Source organism: Populus nigra, chromosome 1 (genome assembly GCF_951802175.1).
Source record: "Populus nigra chromosome 1, ddPopNigr1.1, whole genome shotgun sequence".
NCBI lineage: Eukaryota > Viridiplantae > Streptophyta > Magnoliopsida > Malpighiales > Salicaceae > Populus > Populus nigra.
Window position 1 is genome coordinate 13,995,761 of NC_084852.1, and position 23,448 is coordinate 14,019,208.

The 23,448-nt window shown below is 32.0% G+C and overlaps 3 protein-coding genes across 4 annotated transcripts; 1 reads left to right on the forward strand and 2 right to left on the reverse strand.

Annotated features, from left to right (window-relative positions):
• Nucleotides 1–1,265: 1,265 nt before the first annotated feature.
• On the forward strand, nt 1,266–5,819 carry LOC133673769 (peptidyl-prolyl cis-trans isomerase CYP38, chloroplastic-like). Its single transcript, XM_062094662.1, has 7 exons — nt 1,266–1,600; nt 1,930–2,220; nt 2,323–2,522; nt 3,698–3,933; nt 4,215–4,357; nt 5,270–5,341; nt 5,438–5,819. Exons 1-7 carry the CDS (start codon nt 1,427–1,429, stop codon nt 5,663–5,665), a joined length of 1,344 nt encoding a protein of 447 aa, XP_061950646.1. The 5' UTR covers nt 1,266–1,426; the 3' UTR covers nt 5,666–5,819.
• Nucleotides 5,820–7,047: 1,228 nt separating this feature from the next.
• LOC133698641 (serine/threonine-protein kinase STY13-like) lies at nt 7,048–11,104 on the reverse strand. 2 transcript variants are annotated; one of them, XM_062121646.1, is made up of 7 exons: nt 10,618–11,104; nt 9,456–9,577; nt 8,570–8,766; nt 8,249–8,423; nt 7,828–7,962; nt 7,626–7,686; nt 7,277–7,499 (listed from the first exon to the last, which is right to left on the reverse strand). In XM_062121646.1, the coding sequence occupies exons 1-7, from the start codon at nt 10,934–10,936 to the stop codon at nt 7,426–7,428; spliced, it is 1,083 nt and encodes a 360-aa protein (XP_061977630.1). In that variant the 5' UTR covers nt 10,937–11,104; the 3' UTR covers nt 7,277–7,425. The 2 variants fall into 2 exon arrangements, with proteins under 2 accessions (XP_061977620.1, XP_061977630.1); XM_062121636.1 differs by lacking the exon at nt 7,626–7,686 and having other exon boundaries at nt 7,048–7,499; nt 10,618–11,097.
• Nucleotides 11,105–17,891: 6,787 nt separating this feature from the next.
• Nucleotides 17,892–20,873, reverse strand: LOC133676868 (protein NRT1/ PTR FAMILY 2.11-like). The gene is made up of 4 exons (XM_062098651.1): nt 20,641–20,873; nt 20,312–20,529; nt 19,129–19,682; nt 17,892–19,033 (listed from the first exon to the last, which is right to left on the reverse strand). The coding sequence occupies exons 1-4, from the start codon at nt 20,777–20,779 to the stop codon at nt 18,154–18,156; spliced, it is 1,791 nt and encodes a 596-aa protein (XP_061954635.1). The 5' UTR covers nt 20,780–20,873; the 3' UTR covers nt 17,892–18,153.
• Nucleotides 20,874–23,448: the final 2,575 nt, after the last annotated feature.

A 23,448-nucleotide genomic window follows, 5' to 3' on the forward strand; every position in this document is an offset into this window, starting at 1 on the left:
CCAACCTCAAACCTCTGCAAAATTTCAACAGTGCCATTTTTACAGGAAATGAACAGCGAGAAATGTCAAGTGTTGATGACTCGAGGAGAGCTCACATTCTCACAAACAAGGCATATTTCTCAGCAAGGTCAACGTGCCATGTCATGTTATCAATATTATTTGACGAAAATATGTTGTCGAACAATTTTTTTGTTTTTTTTTGCTTTTTTTTTCACCAAAATAATTCTTTTATAAACAACAACTTATCATAATCATAAATGATAATTTTAAAAAAATATGTTTTTTGATATTTTTATGTGAATATATTAAAAAAGAAGAGAATGATATACTGCATGTATGCTATAACAGGAAAATTCCCAGAATTAATTTTTTAATTAATAAAAAAAGTATCCATAAGAAAAAAAAATGAATACAATCATGAAGTAAAATGTATTTTATTTTTCAAAATGATTCATGTAATATTTCCTGTTTTTTTAACCAAGAAATACATTTTTTTATAAGATCCATAATTCGTTGAACAAAAAGTAAAAGAAATTCAAAGAAGAATATTTGTTATAACTATAAGAACTTGGACATCATTTTCATAGAATTTTTACGATCACAAATATAAAATAAAAACCGCATAGTAGGTTCAACTAAGATAATTAATGAGATAATTGCTAATATTATAAGAAGAAAAAAACCAAGAATCTCATTGAAAAATTAATATTAAATTGACTGATATCTAATAAAATAATATATCAAGTATAATTTAATTTATTCAACTATAATTAGTTTTTATCAAACTTTAAGAAAAGAATTTTAAAAAATCATAAAAGGTTGTAAACAAACACTTATTAATATTAAAAAAAAATATCATAATCACAGTAACCAAATGTTTTTTTATAAATTTGAGCATCAACCTCATATGAAAATAATTTTTAATATTAAAATAATAATATAAAACATAAAACAAAACAAATTATAAAATACATGGAGGACGAATCTGGAAAAACAAATTTAATGATTGAAGTCGAAGAAAAGAGACAAAACAGAACAAAACTATTACAATATATGGTAAATCCTTTCACCTGTTGGAGTAACTCAATAGTGAAAATTACATATCCTTTAGATTTGTTCTTATTTATTCACAATTAAAGACTTATTTAATGTTTATAATAAATATCATTTATTTATTTGTGCATAAATGTTTGATTTTTTCTATAATAAATAGATTGAAATAAATTCATTTAAATAATACTAGGCATCTTATCCGTATCGTGAGGATGGCATCTACATTATTGTATTCCCATCTCACCCTAAACCTTATCTATTGAACTCTCCTCGCTTTCACTTGCAAACCAGACCAGACATCAAGTTTGCGATGTTATATGTCGTAAGTATCTATATTGGATTGATATCTTTTTAGAATACTAGATACGGTGCCATGGCAGCCATAATCCCGTGCCACTATTGTTCTTCCATGGCCATCTCCAAACTACCCAGAAGCCATATTCCTTTGGGGAACATTAACCACGTCAATGCTGCTTGGTGGGGTCGGCAGCTCTCACTCAGATGTTCTCTCAAAGCCTCCCAGAAGGCTCAGCTCCGTAATAAACTGGTAGGTATTTGCTGTTTTTGCTTTGAATATGGTGTTGATTTTAAAGAGTTGAAAATTTATGATGCCTCTCAATTATTGCGGTTTGATGAAGTCTAGCTTTTATGTTTTTAAATAGAGTGTTTGGTGATTTGTTTGCATTGCAAATGTTTTTTTTTTTTTTTTTATATTACAATAGAGGCATGTGAGTCTTCTGGGAGAAGAGGAGAAAACTTCCCTAAAGAACGCATAGCTTATTTGTTGACTTGGAAACCAATTGATTTGACCAACTTTTCCTGATGGAAGCAAACAATGCCTTACAATGATAAGAGTTTATTTTATCTTTTGTGCAGAAAGTGAAGTTATTTTCCTTGAAGGAGTGTGCAATCTCTATTGCTTTGGCTGTTGGATTGCTAACAGGAATGCCTTTTGTAGATTGGTCTCCAAATGCTTATGCAGCTAATCCAGCGATGCCTGATCTTTCAGTGTTAATATCTGGACCACCAATCAAAGACCCGGGTGCATTATTAAGATATGCTCTGCCAATTGACAATAAAGCTATAAGGGAAGTACAAAAGCCACTTGAAGATATCACAGATAGTCTCAAGGTCGCTGGAGTCAAGGCACTTGATTCTGTGGAGAGAGTAAGAAAACTCGAGTTTTCCCTTTCCCCCTCCTTTTCTATGCTTGTTTCGGAGATATGATGGTTTAATGGTAGCTGTGAATTTTCTTTTTGAGTAATATAGAATCTCAGGCAATCATCTCAAGCCCTTAAGCAGGGAAAGAGTTTGATTATCTCAGGCTTAGCTGAATCAAAGAAGGACCATGGAGTGGAGCTGCTTGATAAGCTTGAAACTGGAATGGATGAACTTCAACAGATTGTGGTGGATCGGAACAGAGATGCAGTAGCACCTAAGCAGAAGGAGTTGCTTAGTTATGTTGGCAGGTAAATTTTATAGTAGAATCATTTTGCTAAGGATTGAGCTTTTTGATTACTTTGAAATGAGTAAAGTGCATGAAGACCTGATTTGAACTTAGGGACAAACGTTTCTCCAGTTGGACTTCAATGACATGTTTTCTCTGTGAGTGCATAACAATTTTTATTTTGTTGTTGCTGTGATATTACAGTCGCATCTAATAGTTTGAGATGGATGCCACTGTATTTCAAATCAATATGATTGATTCTGAAGTGTTACCGTGTTCCTAAATATAAGTATTGAAAATTGAAATATAGTTGGTTCAAAAAAGCTATTGGCATTTAATTGTAAAATGAAATAGCACTATACCTTTGGATGTACAGAATATGAAGCTGTGATGAAGTTATAAACAACAAAGTGTTTGTCAATCGCGGGAGTGTGTGGTTCATTAATCATGTTGAATCTAATGTTGAATAACAGCAATGGAGAAACGTTGTGAAGTTTGCGACCTGGTGATAACAACATCAGTCATGTTACTGAATCTGATCTTGAATAACTGGCACGAAGAATTTGTGACGTTTCCAAGTTGGCTTCTCAAAATACCTTTAGTCTAGTAATAGATTTTGATCTAAAAGAACAGCCATGAAGAATACTGAATAGAGCTTCTGGAATGTTAGATGTTTCTCCATGAGGTATTGCAAGCTGATATCAGCATATGCCATGTTGGTTAAAAATCTGGATAATCTGCAAAGCATGACTTGAGGTCAAAAGCCAATAAATTCACAAAACATTCTCCCTGTGATTGTGCTTGTTAGCATCTTCCCTTCTCTCTTAATTGCAAACCTTTACTTTCCCTTTACATTTTACATCTAGCTGCACCGACATCAATTTGGTCTCCAATACAACCATATGATATTCAAATAAATTGAACGGAATTAACTCTTCCATTACACCTGGTACAAAAACAATACCCCACTTGGCTGAAGTTCTTACTGTGACCACTGTTTTTCCCACTCTCATGTTGCTATGGATCATTAACGAGAATGTGTCCATGTATGGTATCTCTTTTATAACTGCCTCCTGCATATCACGAAAAAATTGAGGACCTGAAAAAGTTAATCCTCTTAAGATAAAAACTATTCTCATATATACCCTTGTCATTGACCTGCAGCTGAGATCTTCCTGGGGCATTGGGTTTCTGCAGTGTTGAAGAGGATATGGTGGATGGCTTCCCATATGAGGTGCCTGAGGAATACCAGAGTATGCCTCTATTGAAGGGAAGAGCAACTGTGGATATGAAGGTCAAGGTCAAAGACAATCCCAATACAGACGAGTTTATGTTCAGGATTGTTCTAGATGGTTACAATGCACCAGTAACTGCTGGGAACTTTTTGGACTTGGTGCAACGGCACTTCTATGATGGAATGGAAATTCAAAGAGGTAAAATGCCTTAAAACATTGTATAAGAAAAAAGTTGAGCTCAACAATAAATCACTCTGCCTTTGGATTGTCTTTTACTGTAATTATTTTCACACTAGCAGGATCAGACTTTAAATTTGCATTACTGAATATTATGGGGTGTTCATTTGTACTCTCAAAATGGTGCTAAAATTGCTTAACTTCAATGTAATATCACTATCATACATAAATTGGAAGTGTTTCCATTAGTTTGAGATTTTGTTTATGTAAATACCTTTGAGATTTCCTTGGACTTACTGCAGCGGATGGCTTTGTTGTTCAAACCGGGGATCCTGAAGGTCCTGCAGAGGGTTTTATTGATCCTAGTACAGAGAAAACTCGGACAATACCGTTGGAAATCATGGTCAATGGAGAGAAATCACCATTCTATGGGGCAACTTTGGAGGTAATGCCCACTCCCACACAAGCACTCGTATATCTTGGACTAAGAATACAAAGATCATGAAGAAAGAAGTCTTAATTTCGTCACATTAACATGGTGTATATTTTATCCAGTTTCATGTTATAATTGTACTGAATCTATTGTCTGATTTCGGCTCTCTTTACCCAATGGTTCAGTTGACTGTCACTTGACTTTGTGTTCATCTCACTTGAATTAGCAGTTCTAAGAAATCTTTAACCCCTCACATGGCATGGTCATACCTTTTTTTTTTCTTTTCTGGTTAAAAGGTTTGAGCCTTTTACCATGGACCTTAAACTAAACAATTATTTGAATTTGGTCAATCAAATTTACAATTTTAGGAAATACATGCAGCTCACTTTAACTGTGTGAAAGCTCGACTTTGGTAGATTGAAATTCGTAGTGATCTTAACCTAAAAGTATAAGTTGTGAAGCGAAACTCAAAAAATGATTTATATTACTTTTCAACATGTTTCCAAGTGAAAGTCCTTTAGTTAGATGAATGTGGTGAGATTTGAACTTGTAATCGTTTGATCATCTTTTAATACCATATGAAGTAACCATCCTAACTCAAAAACCATAAGCTATTAAGTGGAGCTCTAAAAATGGTTTTTTTTACTCTTTAACACTCACTGCAGCTGATGAAAAATAAGTATTCCTAGTACCGGCGATAGATTCTTCTGAATAAGTGCCTTAATTTGTGTGGTGCCACAATGTTCAAATTCTTCAAACTCATCTCAATATAGCATAAAAAATTGCAATTTTCATTAGTTTTGGGTATTTCCTTGTATTTTCCATGAAGGCTTGTATTGTGTGTTTATTTTATTTTCCCCTCTTGTTTCTGAAAATATGTGATTTTGTAAGATTTTCTGATATTATTGCTATGTTTCTTGACAGGAGCTTGGTTTATACAAGGCTCAGACGAGGCTTCCATTCAATGCATTTGGAACAATGGCCATGGCCAGAGATGTGAGAACTTGATTTTTGAACTCTCTCACGTGTGTGCTCTCCGGTGATTCCAATATTCTGAAAGATTAACCGGAAGTTGGGTTTTTTTTCTTACAGGAGTTTGAGAACAACTCAGCTTCAAGCCAAGTATTTTGGCTACTAAAAGAAAGTGAGCTAACTCCCAGCAATGCAAATATACTGGATGGTCGATATGCTGTCTTTGGTTATGTTACGGAAAATGAGGATTATTTAGCAGATCTCAAGGTTGGAGACGTGATAGAGTCCATTCAAGTGGTTTCTGGCCTCGATAATCTGGTTAACCCAAGCTATAAAATTGCCCGTTAGTCCATTCAGTACCTGATATTGCCTCCGGGAGTTCGGTGACAACTTGCAATGACGTCCCTGAGCAGATTTTAAGCTTGTTTTCTGTTGATTTCATTATATGACTACAACCTTTCATCTCTAGTGAGTCGTATCTTTCCAGCTGCGAATTTATTTATTCTTCGCATTGCGTCCTCGACTACAAGCATTGTTATATATATATATATATGTGTGTGTGTGTGTGTGCGTGTTCTTTGGCTGTTAGGTGTGACGTTTCGGATTCCATGAACCGAAACATTTAAGCTACAATTAATGCACTAATTCTTCTCATCTTCTTCTCCATGAAATCCCCATTCTCTGGTAGAAACCTAAACTTCTTGAAAAAGAAACGAACCAAGAACCCTAAGCTTCCTTTCAATCCTGCAAATAACATCCTCACATTTTGCTCTACAAAAACATTCCTTTATTGTTTGAATTACAAATGGTCTATCTGTAATGATTTTAAAGTACAAAGCCAACCATATAGTAGTAATGAGTTCTTAGTGGAGTTTTGTGGTATCTGCATATACTAACAATAAGTGTTAATTGAACGAATTCACAAAACACAAAAGTTAATTGAATGAATTAAAAATACATGGATAGGAATGAATAATTGACAAAAACACAAACAAAATTTATTAGTTACTAAAACAATTAAAAGGCATGGGTCAATTTAATTATTTAAATGAATTGTTAACCGGCTTAATATATACTTTTTAATTGTTTGGTTACAAGTCTTTTTTAATAACAATACCGAGGGTTTGTAGATGTTGTGTTTTAAATTGTTTTTTATTTTTAAATATATTAAAATAATATTTTTTAATATTTATTTTTGATATCAACGTAAATAATTTAAAAATATAAAAATTAATTTTTAAAAAATTAGATTTTTTTAAAAATACACTTTAACCGCACTTCTAAATACACACTCTTATAATATTATAGTTACCATGTATATTGTGGAGGTCCTTCTATATAATCTCATAAAACAGAATGAAAGATAAAAATCTATAAAAATCCCAAAACCTGTTTAGAGTTGTAATATTAATGGTGAAAATTTAATAAAATAATTCCATTGCCAGGAATCCAATTCAGGTACCAGGATAACAAAATTTTTTGGATTATATCTTACAATTTAATTTAAAACTCGAGCTAAATAAAAAATTAAAAGATTTAAGTTTCATCTAAGATCTAGATGGTCCAACCTGCAACAAAAACACAGGCAATAAAATAGTTTATACCAAATAAAAAATATTTTATTTTTGAGAAACATGAAAAGATAGGATCGATGATTATAAATATACCCAGAAACAAAAATCTATCATGTGCCTACTATGATTAATGCATATTAATTGGGTATCAAAAGCTCAACCAGAAAGGGTGTATAGGGCCCGCCCATCCATCATATTAACGTTCAATTGATCAAGAAACATAAAAACAGAGCAAGAACTAATGTTCAAGTTTCATAAATAAAGCTTTACAGAATCCATTGTCCAGTAAAGAAACCGGTATCGCAAGGTTCTTCTTAGCCTATAGTCTCCGCAGACTCTACCCTCAGCTCTTTAAGCCAGTGTCTTGAACAGAACATGAGACGAATTGGACGAAGTTTACTTCACGGCCCTCGGTACCTGCGAAAACAGAGACAACCTTGAGGCTGATCAAGGGGGATCATACCTCCACCCATGGACGTGTCAATTGCCTCTAACATGAAAACAACCACCTCCATCTCCGGCCGTCTGTCTGGATTAGCATCCCAGCATCTCTTCATTATATTCGCAAGAGAGCTCGGGCAGCAACGAGGAATTTCTGGCCTCAGATTCTGTTATAATAGTAGTGATCGTTAAAATTATTATGAACACTGTATTATTATTGCTTCCAGTAACTGGTAAGAAAAACTACTAAGCATCTGGAGAGACAGAGAGAGGGAGTAAAGGAGATATGTTACCAGAGTAAAAGAAAGAGGAAAGGGTGGTAATTTGACATAAAAGCTTTGGTTGTGAGATGAGCTAGATAAAAACAGCCAAAAGGCTTGGATGTTAGTTTCTATGCTAGTAGGTGATGTTCAAATTTTGCAGAAAACCATGTATTGCCATTACCACATATTTTCCTGTAAAAGAAAGAAAAGACATTTAAAACACTTCATCTACCTGGCGCACAACAGCAGATGTCACTTCTGAGAAGCTAAGATCGGGATATGGCATGTCACAGCAGTATATCTCCCACAGGCAGATACCAAAACTGTACACATCACACTTTCTGTTGTACGGATTGCCATTGAGAACCTGCCCGATCACAATACTTGGATGATAGATAGGATAAAAATGTTATCAAAACTGAAATGAATGCTTGGAAATTTGACGAGTAACTTGAGGAGTTGCGATTCATTGACAATCAACCATTAGAATATATGGAGCATGCAATTAAAACTAAAAGATATCACTGTTCTTCATGACAGAACTTCAGTCAGAAATCGACATTCAAGACTCTAAGACTGTTGTTTTATTGATATAGCACCTTAATATTGAAGGCTCGGAAAAGCGGAGGCTTGTATGCCTTGTAAATTTATACCTCTGGTGCCATGTACCCAAGCGTTCCAGTCTCGCCAGTCATGTCATTAGGATTTGATGCCTCGATGCGAGCAACCCCAAAGTCAGCTAATTTCACTGTACGTGTCTTGTCCAGAAGCATATTTTCAGTTTTGACATCTCTATGGACAATCTTCTTAGAATGGAGATAGCTCAACCTGTAAGTAATTCCAAATGGCAGCTTTAATAATTTCGAATTGCATAGTTTGCTACAATATCAAAGACTGAAAGCATCCAAAATATAAGCTTTCAATCCAAATGATTTGAAAGTCAAAATAAACACAGATGGACGTGAGTATCTGACCCTCGTGCAAGATCTAGTGCCAATTGAACAACCACTTTAAAAGCAAGCTTCCTTCTCCTATTCTTTATGAGGTAAGATTTCAAAGCACCCCCAGGGCAATATTCGACAACAACACAGCAAATGTTACTTGGCATGCCAATTTGACCATTCTCTGTTTGTATGTTTAACTCTGATGAGCCAATTGCAGCCCCAATAAACTGCAGAAGGGATTTGGCTTGATTCAAAGCAAGAAGATATGAACAGGAGCTAAACACTGAAACCTCAAGTAGTCCATATCGAAGATGTTAACAATATACTTGAAGAAAGTACAAATTGAAATGCTCCGGAAATGCTATGTTCGAAAACATTAAGCTATAGACATATTGATTACATTAAGAAATGTCAAAAATAAAAATAAAAATTAAAAACAACGTCAACCACTATTGTCACTACATCTCCAACATTCTCTCGTTAGCATATCATATTTATACGTTTTATCCAATTCTCCATTGAAATTTGCTATCAAGTCTTGAACAAGAATTCTGAAAAAAATAAAAAAAAATCAAATCTCACATAGTTGGAATGGTAGCTTGAGGATAGGACGAATTCAAACATCACCTAGACCATGATTATTTGCAAGGATTCAAACTCCATCAAACATGAAAGAAAGACAAGGATATAAATCGCGTGGGATACTATAAAAGAAAAACTCCATAGAATGAACCAAATTAAACATTACAACCGTGTCACAAGTAACCAAACGAGGGACGCATTAGAAAGGATACCACGTTACTGATTTAAATTTAAAAATCATAGACCAAAGAAAGGTTGCATGTTTTCAAACTTTTTGTTAGGTTTGTATTATCTTGAGAAAGAGGAGAACGTCACATATGAAATGAAATCGTACCTTAGTCACGTTAGGATGATCAAGCTTGTGCCAAACGGCAACTTCTTGTGTAAAAGCAGCTCTCAGAGAAGCTACCTCGGCCTCTGATCGGTGTCCTTCCTCCCCCCAATCAAGAAGTTTAACTGGGCCAGAGGAAGAATAAAAAACTTAACATACTAACTACTAATTTAGGAATATAGCTCCTGACTGGAGAGCTATATATTGTCGGCAGCCTCTTATGCAAGGCAGCTTTTTTTTTTTATATATATCTCACAATGTAATTTACATGAGAAAATAGAGGGAAATAATAAGTAAATAAATAAATTAGTAGGCAGTAGCTTGCCTGATAGCTGGGCAAGGATTTTCTTCGGTGTTAAAGTGGCACATGCACGTGGCGGCTTTATAACTAAGCTCTATCACTTAAGTTGTTCGATGTTGTATTTCTCTTCCACGTAAACATGAAATCTATTATTCAAATTATTTATGAATTCCGTTTTTTATACAAGAGAGGGAAACTATATACTGAGTAATCTCAAACTTTTTTTATTTTATTTCCCGAGAGTAAAGTAAAAGACGACAACAAAATAATTAAATAATAAAAAGTTTGGACACATGAAAGTTAAAGATAAACAGAAGAAAAGGCAATATTTTGTGCAGCAGCCAACTGCCAACTCATACAATCTCGTGAAATCACGGATTTTTGCAAACATGGATCTACAAGGATCCAGGATTGTTAAGAGGTACACGAAAGTTAGAGAAAGCAAAACACTTCTCCCCGGCAAACTGCTGGTTTTAAACACAATTGAGGAGATGGCTAATACAAATTAATGATCTGAATCTGCCATCTTTACGAAGCTTTCCTCAGCAAACCAAGCAGGGAATTTCTAATAATCAACATTTATGTATATTCTTTGCTAGAATTCCTTATCGTAAACTTGATAAAAAATATATAATTTTCTGAAATGGAGCCTGAGAACACCCCCTCCCTAGCTTCTAACACAATTGCGCGCATGCCAAATTAGAGCAAGATATATAGAGGACATTAATTTCGCAAACGCAGATAGCTAGTTTCTTGTGTTAGTCAACCTACACATTGGAAATTATATCAATGCACCGGAGGAGGAGGATCGGTAAGACATTTGAAGGTATAAAAGAGGGAATGCATATATATAGATATACGTACCAGCAACATCCTGGCCATCATAAATGCCACGGTGAACGGTGCCAAAGGTGCCACGAGCTATAACACTTTTGATGATGAGCTTGGAGGGGTCAATCTCCCATTCATGACTAGTTATGGTTGTACTGTTATTATTCTGGGTGAGTCTTTGCGTTTCTCTTTCTCCTTCTCCTTCGCCTTGATCTCCATCGTTCTTGCTTTTGTTCTTTTCCACCGTCGATGCTCTACTTAAATGCCTTTGCAGTTGTTCGTCCAAGCTCTTGAGATCTATTTGATCTGCTCTCACATACCCACCACCACTTTCACTCTTTTGATCCTTCATCTCTCTTTCTTTCTTCTACTTCTAATATCAGATAGACCACAAGAAATCTTCGATGAGTTATTGAGGAGTGTGCAAACTGGGTCAGAGACAACACGTAACTACTGCCTGTGAACCAGCGTGGGTTTTGGTTTGTTATATATCGAGTGTGGTGGTGTCGTTTTACTTTGTTTCTTATCTCAATCTTTAAGCTGTACTTGTTCTCGTGACGATGATGATATGCCCGTATGGAGCTGTAGCCTAACCAGAGTTCGGTTAAAACTTATTTATTTTTAAATTGATTTAATGTATTGATATTAAAAATAAATTTAAAAAAATAAAAAAATATTATTTTGATATATTTTTAAATAAAAAATATTTTAAAAAGTAGCCGTTATCACAATGTTATTGTGGTGATTATGGCAAACTAGTGAGTAACCAAAGACTAAACTAGCTATACCACTGTAGCTTTACGCACCATTTGTTTTTGCAGCATAAAAGTATTTTTAAAATATCTTAATATTTCAAATTATTTTTTTTATATTTTTAAATTATTTTAATTTGCTGATGTAAAACATAAATTTCTAAAAATAAAAAAAAATATTATTTCGATGTATTTTCAAGCAAAAATCACTTTAAAAAGCAACCGCTATCATAATACCAAGCAGACTATTACTAGTGTCCTAGGTTCGATTCTCACTCTAAGAGCGTGTTTGATATTATAGTTGAGATTGTTTTTCAAAGTATTTCTTGCTTCGAAATACATTAAAATAATATTTATTGTATTTTATAAAATTTATTTTTTTGACATTAACATATCAAAACTAACCAAAACATAAAAAAAATTTAATTTAAAGTTTAAAAATTTTAATTTTTTTTTAAAAACACGATCCAACCACAATCTCAAACATTATTTAACTGTCTACTGCAATTGCGATAATCCAACTCATTAAAGTAACTAATGAAAACATGGTTTAAGAGCTAGTTTACCAAACCAAGTATAAAGTTTTGTTTGGTAAATGGTTTAAATTATTTTTTAATTTTTTTTCATTGAAGAAAATAAAATTTAATCTTGATTTGTTAATATTAAAAAAAATATTATTTTAATTAAAAAAAACTTATACAAAAATATCATATATTATATTATAAATATACGCTAAAATCTTTAAGTTTCTTCTTACATAATATGTAATAGGAAAACCCTACGATGCCTTTGCTACAAGTTCAATTCAATGTCATTGTCCTTCACATGATGGTACATATGCTTTACATCATACAAGATATTATATCCGAGTGTTGCCACAAGTTTATAAAATAAATTTACTTGATAGTATTATAATTGTGAATTAGTAGTAGATAAGTAATAAAAACTAAAGGTATGATGGAGCCAATATTTCATGACAGAAAAAAAATTGTGTTGGTGATAAAAAATTTAGAAATTGAACAAAATAATTTGTAGCAATCCACAGTGTTTTGTGAGGAAAGATACAGAACTTTCACCACATGATTTAGCTTTTTTGTTAATAAAAAGCAAAAAAAATTACAAAGCTAAATTCTTTTCCAACTTAATATTAAAAAAAACCAACATAGATAATTTTAGAAGGAAAAAAACCCATGAGGAAAAACATTGTAGTAATTGACAATGTTTTATGAGGAAAACTACAATGCTTTCTCCAATAAAATTGACAAGGACAATTTTAGAAAAAATTATAAAAAAAACCATTTAGAGAAATAATGTAGTAATTCACAGTGTTTTGTGAGAAAAGCTACAATGCTTTCCCCATATGCTTTAGCTTTATTGTAATTATAATTCTTAACCAACTCAATATTAAAAAAAAATCGACAGATAATTTTGGAAAAAATCATATGGGAAAACACTATAACAATTCACAGTGTTTTAAAGAAAAAAAATTACAAAGCTAAATTCTCAATAAACTAAATATTCAAAAAATAAAATTGACAGAGACAATTTTAGAAAAATAAATAACAAAAAAACACAAAAAAAGGAAAAAACACATGTTGGAAACACTGTAGCAATTCACAATGGTTTGTGATGAAAGCTACAGTACTTCCACACATGATTTAGCCTTATTTGTAATGACTTGTAATTATAATTCTCATCCAGCTCAATATTAAAAAAATAAAATTGACAAAGATAATTTTGAAAAAATCATAAGAAAAAAAAAACATGTTGAGAGACACTCTAGCAATCCATAATGTTTTGTGAGGAAAGCTACAATGCTTTCCCCACATGATTACGTTTATTACAAAGTTAAATTCTAACCATCTCAATATTAAAAAAATAAAATCAACAAAGATAATTTTGAAAAAAAATATTACAAAAAAAAAACACAAAAGAAACTGTAAAAAAACCATGTGGGAAAAAACACTATGGCAATTCACAGTAATTTGCGAAGAAAGTTACAGTATTTTTCTCACATATTGTTACTGTAATTTTTAACCAGCTCAATATTAAAAAATAAAATCAAAAAAGATAATTTCGGAGAAAATCATAAAAAAACAAAAACAAAAACAAAAACAAAAAAAACCATGCGGAGAAACACTGTAGCAATCAACAATGTTTTAAAGAAAAAAATTACAAAACTAAATTCTCAATCAACTCAATATTAAAAAAAAAATCAACAAATATAATTTTGAAAAATAAAAAAATAAAATAGAAAAATCATGTGGGAAAACACCGTAGCAATCCACAGCATTTTAAAGGAAAAAAATTACAAAGAAAATTTTTTAACTAGCTCAATATTAAAAAAATAAAATCGACAAAGATAATTTTGAAAAAAAAATAAACAAAAAAAGGGGGAAAGTTGGAAAAAAAGGAAATTAATTTTGAAAAAAAAAAGATAAAAGGGGAAAGTTGGAAAAAAAAGAAAAAGTGAAAAAAAATGAAAAAGTAAAAAAAGAAAAAGAGGAATGCACTATGGATTACTATTGTAATCCACAGTGCATTGGGTGTGGGTGAACAGTGAATTCCCCACACTCTTTAGCTTATTAATATAATCTTATAAGTATGTACTCAATTGAACATGGAGATACTTGCTAGGTTACCCTTATTATAGTATAAATAAAGCTAAAAGGTGTGTAAAAATCATAATTTTCTCACCTCCATTAACATTGTGAATTATAATAGTAATCTATTGTTGGTTTTTTTTTTGTGCATTTCGCCCTCTAGTTTTTATTTTTACTTTGGTTATTGATTATTTTATCTAGTCCTTATATGATATATTTATAGGGGTTTAGAGTTGATAATTTATTTTAATTTGCTTTTTATATAGTTATTCCAATATAAACAAATATCCTAACATCAGGCTGGTATCAGAAAAATATTCTAGTATCGCGATATGATCTATTTTTTTAAAAAATTTTAGTTAAATAAAAATTGATTTGAAAAAAAACTAGGTTAATATATTTTGTTGAGTCAATGACCACGTTTGTGAGTTTGGCGAAATAACTTTGGTTACCCTAGTTTGCGAGTTGAGTAGGGGTATTTGTTTTTCTTTCTAATTGAACTTGATTATGTGATTGCTTATTTTTATTTTTATCATATAGTTAAAAAAAAACAGGTTATAAAATTTTAGAAAGTCCAGGTGCCTATTGGCGGGTATGATGAGTTAATTTTTTTTTATATATATAAATTCATTTTTTTCGATGGCAAGTAGGTGTCCCACACCTATAGGAGTTATTAGTGTCAACAATGACCTCCTCAGAACTTGGGGGCGGATAAGGAAATGAGTAAATCAGAAGAAGATCAATGCGTAATAATCGAAACCATAAGTAGGTTATGGAAGGATAGACTTTATATGTAGTAAAAAAAGTGTCAAATGTGATTCTTCTTTTGTGAATCAACGATGATTATGCCCTATCGAGTGGGTACTTGTATGTGTAGATGCATTTAGTAGTGATCCTCTATTATTTTGTTGTATTTTATTCATTTAATATAATTATCCTCTTATTTTGATGTTGCAGGTCCTTCTCATTCCCATCAGAAGTAGTGTCCTAGGTGTCTAATTCTTTTGCATGAATTAGAAAATTAACATTTTCAATTCTTTTTTATGAATTAATTAAGGATTTCATGTTCTTAATTCCTTTTGTATAACTTATGGGTAGCATCTTTATTTCTTTTGTACGAGCTTGGAATGAAATGGATATTATTGTATTTGCTTTAGATAATTATGCGACTAGAACAATGTTAGTATTCCCTTATATTAATCATAGAGACCTTCAGGATCTTATGCTTGTAATATTAATGTTATTAATCAAGTTTATTACTATTAATTTGTGTTGTAAATTATATGGCTGAAATGAACCCGTAGATTTTAATATAACGTGACTAATAATAATTGTGGTTGTGATGCGACATAGATATGCGATGATTATGGAATGAATATGAGATGTGTGTAGAATGAATTATCGATAACTTGAGACCTTTCGATATAGAAAAGACTCTGCTGAAATCTCAATATAAATTTCATTACAGTGTCAAATAAATCAAAATAAAAAAAATTTACCCATAAAATTCAGTAATTTTAATTGCCTTGTCCAATTCTGGAACTGAGAATGTTACATGTCAACCTTACTACCTTAAGTTCAAGGGGGAATATTAGATAATATTAGTTATACTTAGGTTTTTTTTATAATAAATTATATTTAGTTTCATATTATAATTTTATATTAGTGGAAGGTCATTATGATGGTATTTTAAAATTTATAATGCGTCTCAGATTTGGTAGCTATATATATGAGTCTTATACAATTGTTTTCAAAGTAATACAAACAAACTCTCTTTCATTCTTTTATTTTGTTAGTTCTAAGCAAATGCTTCCTATATACTCTGCAGTAAGATGTGTCACGACTCTTATATGTAAGGTTAATAATCAGCGTTCGTAAATAAAGTATTCTTAAATGGTAGTGTGAAATGGTAATAGAATGTATTGAAAAAGAAAAGAATGTGGTGAACATCACATAAAAAAGAGAGAGAAGTATGATAAGTTCATAGGGGAGCTAATGTGCATGAAGTGAGAGCAAGAAGTTGTGCACACTTACTCCTGCTGCTAGCAGTTGTACCTCCTTTACTTGAAAGGATTGGGTTTGCATGAGTTCCTTTCTAACATGGGCGCATGCTTGCTTTCTTTGATCTTTTATTGGGATAAGATGACTTAAGTTGATATTAATATTTTGAAGGTCTCCAAAAATCCATGATATTATAGATTACAGTCAAGATTTTGTAATGGATATATAAATAATTAAATACTTTATATGTTATTTTAATTTGCTCTATAGCTAATTGATTGGTTACACGTAACATTATTATATTAATTTAAATACATATTTATTATTAATAAAGGCTTAATATATATTTAATATTTATATAATATCATATTAATGAATCTAATATTTGATTTATGAATCTAGAGTAAATATAAGGTTCACGGGACAAAAATACTTTGTAAAGAAAAATATAAAGTTGTTATAATTATGAGATTCCTATTGAATTAAAGTATTGTTCCTAAAATGTTTCTATAGTCGATACTCTCTTAAATATTGGACATTCATTAAAGTCATAGAGGTTATGTTCTTTTTTTTTTAATTAAAAGAAGCAGTTGTTCTCATAAGTTGAGATATAAGAGATACCTAAAACTAATATGTAGATGCTTGTCATAAAACATGAATACTAAACTAACCTGCATGAGAATTTTATATGGAGAAATCACTTATGTCTATGTTAAGGATCACATGACGGTTATATAAGTGATCCTTAAACTTGAGATCACTAAGTTATCTTATATAGAGAATGTTATACTTTGATCCTATTAAATGTTATCTTAATTGAGGTAACAAAATGACATACATTGAGTATAACATGAATTATATAAAGGTACTTGAGATCAAAAGAGTATTCATCATCCTAGGTAAATTAGGAAAAATATTTCATTTATTCTCAAACAGTATTGTTAAGAAATCTTATGCCAACATGGAATGAGATTGGTTTCAAATCTTATTCAAACAATCAATGACTAATATGTAGAAAACAAACATGATTTAATATGTCAGACATACTTCATACTATAATGTTAAATTTGAACATTATTGATGAAAAAAATATTAATTATACTAAGAAACCAGTCACTGAAAGGTTAAGTCAAACCACTAATGACTTTTCTAATATTTGAAGCATCATGACACATTGTTAAATAATACACCTGATCTTCAAATATAAATTAATCAATTGTTGAATTGATAATAAATTAAATTGTTTAATTTATTTAATTCTATTTAATTATAATTATAATTTATATTTGAGCTAATATATTAGAAATTTAATGGATCAAACACATTAAGAACCATTAGTAAGAAATTAAATTGGGATGGTTTAATTAAATATGACTTGATTAAAATATATTTTGAAAATTAAGGATTAGAATGTAATTAATACAAGGATTATATTTATAGATCTAGAAAAATCAAGTAAGGACTTTATTAAGTTAATTTCTAAAAAAATTCTGAATTAATATATGGAAATTATTCAGGGGGCAAATTGATATTTTGTTAATCTATAAGATTTTTCAGATTTTCCTATAAATAGTAAATTATACCTCTTATTTTTAAGGGTTGTTTGTTAGAAAAAAAAATATGCAAGTCACAAAATATATAGAAAGCTAACACTCTAAGCATATCAATCAATCTTTCCTAAATAAAAATTTAGAAGATTTCTCACAGATGGTTCGTATAGATTACCGTTAGAGACCGGACAATTGAACTTTTTCTGATTTACAACGACCCAGCTTTTTAAGAATTATTTCAAATTAAAAAAGATTAAATTTTCATATAATAAATTCTCATATAATTTTAAATTTGTCTATTTGTCTAACGAAATTTTATAAATTCTCAAATAATTTTATTTTATTATTTTCACTGCATCTAAAATATTAGAAACCCAACATTATAGGAAAAGAGCCAGCAATGTCACTCCAAGAATATGCATTTAGGAGCAGTAAATTTTTTTTATTGATGACAGGTTATATAGCCAGGGCTCCTTTAAACGTGACAAGAAATCTGTCACATTCCATGATATTATGGTTCTAATAGTTCGTGCATTTTTCTTTCTCTTCTTTCTAATGAACTCCTTGACGTGTTGATGCCGGGAAGGGAAACTTCAAACAACTGGTAGCATAGTTCCATTCCAGGGCCATCAAGCTTAATTTCCTCTTCATGCAATATGCTTCTCAGATTCCTTTTGTAGCCATCCCCACTGTGCTATCATCTGCATCTTTGTATCTATACCATTTGGCACACAAAAGAAAATATCCAAAGTTGAGGATCCCCAAACCAGCAATCACGTAATAGAAGTAATCCAATTTTCCTTTGTTAAGATCATCATCCAACCAATCTCCAGTTTTACTCCCTGAAGTAATTTGGTGGACTATAGAAACAAGGAAACCACAGAGATAATTAGAGAGAGCACCACCCGCGAAGAAGGCTGATCCGGCAATACTCCTCATATTTTCTGGGAATTGCTTATAGTAGAATTCAATCTGTGCAATATAATTGAAACCCTCAGAAAGTCCAGCAAGTGCAAGTTGTGGTATCAGCCACATACCAGACATTGATGATATAGAGCCACCTTTGTTCGTCTGGCCTAACGGTGGCCTTGTTAAAGCAATGTGCCTTCTATTTTCTTCCACCAATCCAGAAACAACCGTGCAAAGAATCGCTAGAATCATTCCAATCCCCATTCTTTGAAGCAATGTTATCCCACCGTCTTTGCCGGTAAGCCTTTGAAGAAATGGAACGATGATTCTGTCGTAGAGGGGAATCCAAATACTGAGGGTTAACATTGTAAAGATTATATATGTTGCAGCGGGCACCTTGAAATTGGTACTGCCTAGACGTCTATCCATCTGAAGGGCTTGGAACACTACGTAAGTCTGTTGCTGGAGCAAGGGAATTTGATAAAGTATGGATGTTGACCATATGGGGATTATCCTCAACAAGCATTTCACCTCCTCAACTTGTTGGACGCTGCAAAGTTTCCATGGGTTGGCAGCTGTACCATCCAAGTTAATCTGATTTTCATCTGTAATGATTGCAGCTTTGTCAAGACACCTGCAGGGGTAATTATGAAAGAAAACATATCGATCATGTTGTTGTATAAAATGATAGTCAGGATTAGATGGTGTTTAGAAATTGATCCTTCTAACCTAAATTGTTCTGTGCGAGGAAGCTTAGAGTTGATAGATTTGGCTGGAATATAGTTGAAAAGAGACATAGCTGAATTATCAGGAACCTTGAGGCCTCGTTTCTTGGTAGCAGCAACAAGTACTTGTACTATACTAGTTATAGGGCTGCCTTGAGGTTTCACTATAACATAAATTCTCGTTCCCACGAAGAACGTTACACATGAAAGGAGCATTAGAAATGCAGGAATCCCCAAACCAATGGCCCAGCTAACATTTGATTGCACATAGACAATGCCAGTTACCGAGATCATCATCGCGAAAGTGAAGGTAAAGTAGTACCAATTGAAGAAGCTAGTGATACCCCTCTTGCCAGATTCAGTGTTGGGATTGAATTGATCAGCTCCAAAGGCTAGGTTGCAAGGCCTGATGCCACCAGCTCCGATTATCAAAAAAGCAAACCCACTTAATAAAAAGGCTAGTTGCCAGCTTGTTGGCCCAGCACACACAGCACCTGGGGCGCACTTTGGAGGGTGCATGGTGGAGATTGCTGCTGTTAGCATCAATACCACCATCCCCTATACACAAAAATAATTATTATGATAAGCAGTAATCCACAGCAGGAGCATAGTTTTTTTTTTTAAAAAAAAAAAACAGCTACAAAAACAAAACAAAAGAACAGCCACAATAATACATAAATAAAAGAAATATATCATGACTGCATTACTGCCAAGAACTCCACGTAGACAGGAATATTGTTTTTTTCTTTAGAGATGACACCTATAGATACTAAAGTAACATAAAGCACTGTAATTCGATGAATAAAACATAAAACTAGGACAATTTTTTCCTTTTACTTTAGAGGTGACAGCTATATATTCCAAATTTCCATGAAATTATATTAAGCGAAAAATGCATTTTTATTCCATATTATGTGAAAACAAGATATACCTGTGCTGTAAGACTCATCATCAACTTGAGACCATGTTGAGAAAATGTCATAAAGAAAAGTATAGACTCTTAATTTGTTTCATTCTTGAAACCGTTCGGTAGCAGCTGTATACTTAAAGCCATCTCTATGGTTTTTTTGCAGGGTCAAAACTAGTAGTATCAGTCTCCGACACTTACTTCATTATTGAACACCTTAAAGAAAAAAAACCTTTCAATTAAACAATTGAAGAAGGTGAGTTAAAAGGCAAAGAATTACCAGGAAAGAAAAGACAGAAGCAAAACCCAAGGTCCAGTAACGTCCAAAGTAAGTATCAGAGAGGTAAGCTCCAATCAGAGGTGCCAGGTTTGTCGTGCCATTAAAGACATTAAGAAGTGTGGTGGCTTTGACACTCTTCATGTTGAAAACTGTAGTCAGATACACAGCAAGATTTGTTGAAGAGCCAACTGTACCAAGCTTCTCAAAGGTCTCATTTCCTGCACGTATATATATGTTTTATATATGTATAGATCATGAAGAATAGGATCATATATATATATATATATATATATATACATATACATATAAAAAGTTATGTGTGAACCTACCTATGACAAAGGGCATGGCTTTAATTCCTCCGTATTTAATCTCTGGCTCATCATTTGAAGTGGTTTTCTCCTCCTTCAAATTTCCGTTCTCCATGGAGATCTCAAGGGTTGCAGGTGTCTGCTTTTCCTCATCCCCCATGTCGCAAAAATGATATCAATTTTGTAACACTCTATTTCTTATGAAGATAGAATTAAAGATGTGAGAATGTTGGTTGATACGTGAAACTTTTATTGTAAATGTTGCTGCCTTTAAATACAAGCGTCGGTAAGTCAGCCAAAACACAAATGGTCCCATGTCTTTAAATAAAATAAACACTATCAAATTTATTGGTTTTATTCACATACTTTTTTATGAATATTTACTCTCACAATTTATTCCGACGATTTGTATTTGTAAATTTGAAATAATTGTAAGAAAACCTAATAACAACACCCAATGATACGTTAACACGTATACAAATAAAGGATATGGTAACCTCAAAGATTCCAAATGTCTTGTGGTCGACTCTTGTTGTCTGCGCAGCCGGTGTTCAGCATTCCCATGATATGTTCAAAATAGTGGCTGGTCATAGCTAGTTTCCCCTCCAATTCTTTCATTATAATGTTTGAGAAGGTTTTTCTTTCATTTATTTCATGAAAACATGCAAGTTGTTGAGACAAAAGATTCATGTTATTGGAGGGGAAACTTAGTAACGAGTGTTCCACGATCAGATTACTTGCATGTTTAGATCAATTTGTAAATATCCTATTCTTAGTAGGTTCATTTTTTTTTTCCTTTTCATGATATCGTAGATCGTCCCTAGTTTTAGACTTTAGTTTTTAATTTAGACATTAAATCCCTCATTAATTAATATATATATATATATATAGGTGTCATGCTGCGATGTGTATATTATTATTGTTTAATAGGATGCCAAGCTGGTTGAACGGATTCATTGTTTGTCCTAAACTATGAAATCTATCATGTGATCAATAAGGTACAAAAGTTTTGACCTTGAGCAGCTGCAACAAGCAAAGAAAATGGCAAATCTAAAGTTAACAACATGCAAATTATTGAAGCAGTGAATAAATAATATTTTCCTTGCCAAGAAAACTAAGTAAACATGCTTCTACGTCATTCAAGTAGTTGCGCGTGAGAGCCTGTACAACAACCAAAATTCTCCTTCCATCACAGCATTAGGAGCGGCGCATCGTCCTCTTTCTAGTGGTGTGGCGCATTCTCACGAAGGTGGTTCAATTGAGCTGTGATGAAGGTTTTTTTTTTCTCTCTTTTCTTTTCCATTCCTTAAAAAATCATGTCTGAACTGTCAAAAAAACAATTGTGTCTTTCAGTTTGTAATCTTATCGATTTTGAAACTCTTTTTAATTACTGTTTATTTGGCTTTTGAACCTTTTTGAAGTTTGGATTTTTTTTAATTTTATCTTCGGATATTTTATTAAATTTAATTTTTTTATATATAGTATGGTCTCTCTACTTTTAATTGCTTTATTCCAAGTAATAGCTTAGTCAAGTTAACCATGATTACCATAGATTTTTTTTTCCTCAATTTGTTTTATGAAACTCTTTTTTTTACAATTTCATATTTTGGCATTAAATTATTAGCCCTTGAGCCATGTTATTTTTTTTACTTTTCTTTCTTTTGAGTTATCTCAAGTGCGTGTTAATCAAGTTAACCCAGGTCAGCTTGTATTTTCTTACTCAACATTGTTTTTACTTAACTTCAGTCTTTTTTGTTAGGTCTATCTTTTGGATGTCTAATTTTTTTTTATCTCGATCTCATGTCGTAAGTGGTGGGTTAGTCGAGTTAATCTGAGTTAACTTGGTTTTTTTCCTCAATTTTTTCTATGACTTTAATCTTTTTAATTTAAGTATTTTGGATAAAATTATTTGTCTTTGAGCTTTGTCATTTTTTTGCTTCTTGCTTTGTTATTTCGAGAGCGGGTTGATCAAGCTCACTCAGGTCAGCTTGAGTTTTCATTCACAATATTTTTTTTATTTAACTTGGGATTTTTTGGTGGAGTCCTCATTTTAAAAGTTTATTTTTTTAATCTTGATCTCATGTCATGGGTGGCAGGTTAATCCAGTTAACTTAGGTTGACTTAAATTTTTTTCCTTCATTTTTATGACATTTTTTTTATTCAATTTCATCATTTTGCAATAAATTATTAGCCCTTGAGCTAAGTTATTTTCACTTTTTTTTTTTACTTGTTTGGTTATTCTGAGCGCATGTTGGTAAAGTTAACCCGGGTTGTCTCAAAATTCTTTTGATGTTTTTTTTATTGAACTTTGATTTTTTTACAAGGTCATCCATTTGATATTTTTTTTTATCCCGGTCTTATATCACGGGTTGTTGGTTTATTAAATTACTCCAAGTTAACTCAAGCTTTCTTCTTCGGTGTTATAATTTTTTGTTTGTTTTTTCATCTTTGACATTACGTTGTTAAGTCTTGAATGTTATAATTTGTTTTCAGTTTATTTTATGCAGGTTCTTTTAATCTCGTATCTCAAATTATATTTTTAATTAATTTAATTTGAGCTGTCACAAATTATTATTATCTAAATATATTTTTTTAATATAAAATCTTTTTTTGATACAATGCACGACATAACTACAGCCACGTATCTTGTTGATAGCTAATTGCATTCCTGGTGCCGATACGAGACAATCCTCGAGAGGATGAGGAATCCACGGCACCAAATTATTTTCGTTTTTTTGTGCGGTTTTGGTTGAGAAAATAACTTTGAACACATCCTTCCCAACAAACATTCTAAGACTTGTGTCTCCATAACTAACATTTCCAACTAAC

Bases quoted from the DNA above. Each gene is read 5' to 3' on its own strand.
- LOC133673769 (XM_062094662.1), top strand. From the start codon at position 1,427: ATGGCAGCCATAATCCCGTGCCACTATTGTTCTTCCATGGCCATCTCC. The intron at 1,601-1,929 runs GTAGGTATTTGC...TCTTTTGTGCAG, and splicing joins CTCAGCTCCGTAATAAACTG to AAAGTGAAGTTATTTTCCTT. The intron at 2,523-3,697 runs GTAAATTTTATA...GGGTTTCTGCAG, and splicing joins TTGCTTAGTTATGTTGGCAG to TGTTGAAGAGGATATGGTGG.
- LOC133698641 (XM_062121636.1), bottom strand. From the start codon at position 10,936: ATGAAGGATCAAAAGAGTGAAAGTGGTGGTGGGTATGTGAGAGCAGAT. The intron at 8,767-9,455 runs GTACGATTTCAT...TCCCTTCTGCAG, and splicing joins ATCATCCTAACGTGACTAAG to TTTATTGGGGCTGCAATTGG. The intron at 7,500-7,827 runs GTAGATGAAGTG...CTATTATAACAG, and splicing joins CATCTGCTGTTGTGCGCCAG to AATCTGAGGCCAGAAATTCC.
- LOC133676868 (XM_062098651.1), bottom strand. From the start codon at position 20,779: ATGGGGGATGAGGAAAAGCAGACACCTGCAACCCTTGAGATCTCCATG. The intron at 20,530-20,640 runs GTAGGTTCACAC...ATATACGTGCAG, and splicing joins AGCCATGCCCTTTGTCATAG to GAAATGAGACCTTTGAGAAG. The intron at 19,683-20,311 runs GTAATTCTTTGC...TTTTGTGTATAG, and splicing joins CTTCTGTCTTTTCTTTCCTG to GGGATGGTGGTATTGATGCT.